The 5,000-nt window shown below is 33.5% G+C and overlaps 1 protein-coding gene across 1 annotated transcript in view; it reads right to left on the bottom strand.

Annotated features, from left to right (window-relative positions):
* MED16 (mediator complex subunit 16) overlaps window positions 1-3,703 on the bottom strand; it is a 21,614-nt gene extending 17,911 nt beyond the window's left edge. The window contains exons 1-3 of the mRNA XM_086541438.1: window positions 3,614-3,703; window positions 2,917-3,044; window positions 516-665 (exon numbers count right to left, since the gene is read on the bottom strand). Coding sequence (XP_086397564.1) covers window positions 516-665; window positions 2,917-3,044; window positions 3,614-3,703 — 368 coding nt within the window. The remainder of the gene's footprint in view (window positions 1-515; window positions 666-2,916; window positions 3,045-3,613) is intronic.
* Between the last annotated feature and the right edge of the window lie 1,297 nt (window positions 3,704-5,000).

Raw genomic sequence — 5,000 nt, 5'->3', positions numbered from 1 at the left:
TCTATATAATATATATATATTTATACATACATACATACATCACCCGACACACACACACATACATACATACATATATACATATACACATATTATACATTTTATTACATACATATATACATATACATATATATAATATATATAAGTATATATATATATATATATATAAATATATATTATATATATATATATAAATACATAAGATATATATATACATACATACAATACATACATACATAAATACATACATACAACACACACACACACAAACACACTTAAAAAAAAAAAACACACACAACCATACTTTAAATACATACACACATACATACATACAAGAAACATACATACATACATATATACACACATACATACATACACCACATCACACCAACACACACAATAACCACACACACACAACACAACACTACAACAAGCACACACACACACACACACACACACACACACACAGATAAGTAAACCAAAAGATAACATACAAAAAATATTCAAATTATACTTACACATGGGGTTCATATGGACAGTTGAGGTCCATAACGCATACTGTGTAAATTGGAATACGATGCCTGTAGTTGTCTTGCCTTGTAGTTGTGCGCGTGAAAGCCACAACGCTCTTGGAAGATATTGTGCAAACACCTCCATCTCCATAAAGCCTGGAATAGCAGATATGCAGTACACTATTATTGTAAATGGGAAACTCAGTACAGTATGTATATGTATATGTATATATATATATATATATATATATATATATATATATATATATATATATATATATGTATATATATATATATATAATATATATATATATACATATATATATATATATAAATATTTATATATATAATACATATATAATATACATATATATAATATACAATATATGTATAAACATATTTATATTTATAACATATATATATATACATATATACATATGCGAGCGATATATATATATATATAATATTCAAAATTTAATATTATATATACATATATATATATACATTTAATATATACATATATATATATACATTATAATATATATATTATATATATATAAATATACTATATATATATATATAATTATATATACATATATATATATACAAATAATAATAACTTGCTTTATATATACATATATATATATACATATATATATAATACATATATATAATACATATATATATATACATATATATATAAATATGATTTTTATAAAATATATAATATATATAATATATATATATATATATATATATATAGCCAAATATTATATAATATTTTTTTCATATATATATATAATATCATATACATAATTAAATAATATACATATAATATATATATAATATAATATATAATATATATATAAATACATATATATAAATATATATATATATATATATATATATATTATATATATATATATAATATATATATATAATATATATATATATATATATATATATGTATATATATATGTATATAAAGTGGAAAAGCCCAAAACCAAACCTAGTTAGGTGGAGAAAAGAAAAAAAAATGGAGGAAGGAGAGAGAGGAAGAGAGAGAGGGAAAGGGAAGGAGAAAAAGGGAAAGGGGAAGAGAGAGAGGGAAAGAGAAAGAGGGAAAGGGAAAGAGAGAGTGAGAGAGGGTGAGTGTGAGAGACAGAGTGAGAGACAGAGTGAGTGAGTCTGCTTAAGATGTCTACAGAAACTTTTTTGACTGTTCATCTTAATTAACCCATTCCCGACGGGGGAATTCTAGCCTTGAATGTCCAAATGCCGGGGCGTTCAAATTATTAGGCCTAAATCAATTGAATGGCTGGCACAATACTGTGCCGCCCGGCAACTGGGCTTTTGAATGTGCAGTACACATGCTGTACCACCCGTCCTGTGTGGGTTAAGATGTCTACAGAAACTTTTTTGACTGTTCATCTTAATTATCTATATGAAAGGCTCACAAAAACACTAAACTTCATATTCTTAGATAACCCAGTTTCCCCAACAGACAACCAAAATGTAACAGCACTGTATATGACATGCTACTAGAAATTATATCCTAGGTATAATAAAATTCCCTCCTTTGTTTTTATTCTTTATGCTCTTCTGGACATTAATTTCAAGTAACCAAAACCTTAAGAATGTCTGGCCCTAGAGCTACTATCAACATGTTGCCGACGGGGCTGTTTTGGCTCCAAATGGTATAAACACAGGGGTATTTTAAACATATGAGCCTAACACCTTCGGATAATTGCCCACTTTAGCCGCTGTAAAGCGCTACGTGACTGATCACCCGGTGGGCAGGCCAAATGGAAAGACAAATTACCTTGTCCCAGGCAGCTGGTACTGTCACTTCTTAATGTGATATCTTATCATCCCCAGTTATTGGGGACAAACCATTATAAAAGCTAATAGAAAACTATATTGTTCATATGAAATTCTTTGTCCAAATTATTCACATATTTTGGCAATGCAAACTTTGGGTATAGGCCATGTTTATTACAGCCTTAAGATACAAGGAAAACAGTAAATGTTGTTAATAGAACAAAAATTATATGACAATTTTCATTCAGAGCGCTTTCTCCGCAAATTGTTAACCCATTCACTACGAGGACATTCTAGCCTTGAATGTCACAATGCCGGGGCTTTTGAATTATTAGGCCTAAATCAATTAAATGGCTGGCACAATACTGTGCCGCCCGGCCACTGGGCTTTTGAATGAGCGGTACAGTACTGTACCACCCATCCAGAGAGGGTTAATAAAGAAGATATTCAGCAGGTTTGATGCTCCTGTAATACATTTTTTTAAGTTGCTCACAATGTTAATAGTACGATGTCAAGCTTACACTGACTGCGTAACTCATTTCTGTGGTATGTCAACTGTAACTATGCCATTGTAAAATCTATTAACCTCTTGAAAATGAGGATGCGTATACTGCATCCTTGCAGCGCTCGTGACATATCCGAGGACGCGCATAATGCGTCATGGCCGAGTTGTGTTAGCATTAGTGTTTTTTTCTTCTGGATACTATACAGGATCTTTCAGAATATAGGTCGTTTATGATATGATGGCTTACTTGACTTTCATTATTATTACATTGGAGTGTAATTCGCTTATACCAGGGGAGGTATGGATGTGCCCTACTAGTAATAATTTTTTTTACCTTTTTATGGAATATTATGTAAAATATTAAACTTATCATAATTAAACCATACTACTTCAAACATCTTCTTTTGTCCTCCAAGTTACTGAGGGGTCTCACCAAGGTCAGTCTTCTCACCCTTCTCCCAACCCATGCAAATAACTTGCCACATGCACAGGGGAAGAAGTTGATTATGCATATATTTGATATATAGTATGTGGTAATTATGTTGAGGTTTTGACTTAAAAATTGTTACATTCAATAGCAACGTTTAAAATTTGGCATGCACCGGCATCCTAGATTCGGTGTGGGGCGTGTTTTCTACTGTCCGGAGTGAAGGGGTTATTTCTGGTTAAAAATGTCTTTCCTTTCATGATTATAGATTTCTTCCATTTTATTTCAAGAAATTTAACATTTCCAACAATTTTTCATGTTTTTTCTTTTTTATCATTAAGTATTCACTACCAGGCAGTTTGACAGTTCCTTGGCCATCATTCCTTGAGGAGCACCGGTGAGAATTATTTTGTTTTCATTGTTATGTCGATAACCGGGCATTCTTCAATCAATATTGTGGCAAAAATGGAAAAAAGGGACATCCGTATCCGTCTCAGTATAACATCAGAGGCCATCAATTGCCGCAAGTGTTGATATTGTGCATTTTTGATGGAAGCAATTGAGACGAAATAGTCGGAACCGAAGGTATATGGTATTCTAACAGCAAATTACATACTGAAAAAAAATGTATTAACAGCGAGGCAATCGCTATTATTATTCAAGGTCCATTCCCCTGGGGGTCCAGGGGGCAGTACCCCCTGGCTAGGGGGTTAGGTGGGACACATGGTTAGAATGCAATATTTAAAGACCATGGGGGTCCAGGGGGAGGAGCCCCCTGACTAGGTCATTTAAAGTGGAGGTTTTAGGTGTATTACCACTGAATTTGCCAAAAGTGTGTTCCCTTTGAATTTTAACCCATTCACGCCGGTTGGTACGGTTGACATCTATTGTGGTTTTAGAGCCCTGGACGCGTCTATGAGGGAGGAAGCCCGTCTAGGCGCTCGGGTTTATTGGTTTAGAGCGAGCGGGCAACCGAGGCTTGCGGCTTGTGCGCCCGAGAATCTCGAGGCGTTAGGCTTATGCGTTCGAGAACCCCGGTATTGCGACCGCGCAAAGCCGGAACTGCCCCGGCGTGAATGGGTTAAAAGTTGGCTATTCAGTTTGTAGATCTTGATTAATGGCAGACATGGCTGATTTTAATTGTTTTTGTTGTTTTTTACGTGCTTTAATTACACATTTATTACATTTAAGCTTGTTTTACCCCATAATTTCCCTGATACACTTCCTATCCTCCCCTACTATCTGGAATTCCAGAAACAGTCATTTGTGGTGGAAAACAATAGCAGATTCACACAACACACATCAAGAAGAATTGCAGAAAAAAATTTAATTGCGAGATTCGATGGCAGTACAAAACTGGACATTTACCAACGTTGTAGATACTCTATCGATTCAACTTCAAATAAGGAACCAGTCTGAACTCTACCCTGATAGAATGTAAGTAATGCCCTTTGCTAGAAAGTGGAGACTTCAAAGAAAGCTCGATCTTGGGCCATTGTCGTGTTGAACTTCATATTAATGGTCTACCATCACAGATCACAACAAGTGTAGAGTGAATCTGGGTTTGCGAGCCACTGCAAGTTTTTAAAAACCTCATCACCATTACTTGTCGCCAATTATTTCATCTACCAAATGGTGTTCTAGTACGATCCTTTTCTGAATAATTACTCCTAATGTGATTGGAGAGAAAGACTATGTAAACAACAAACTACCGATACAAAGTACCGGGCAAGCAAAT

This window comes from Penaeus japonicus, unplaced genomic scaffold, assembly GCF_977035675.1.
Source record: "Penaeus japonicus unplaced genomic scaffold, GWHDUDI00000001_assembly GWHDUDI00000011, whole genome shotgun sequence".
Lineage (NCBI taxonomy): Eukaryota > Metazoa > Arthropoda > Malacostraca > Decapoda > Penaeidae > Penaeus > Penaeus japonicus.
Note: the sequence above shows the minus strand (reverse complement) of the source record. Positions and strands in the feature narration are given on the sequence as shown.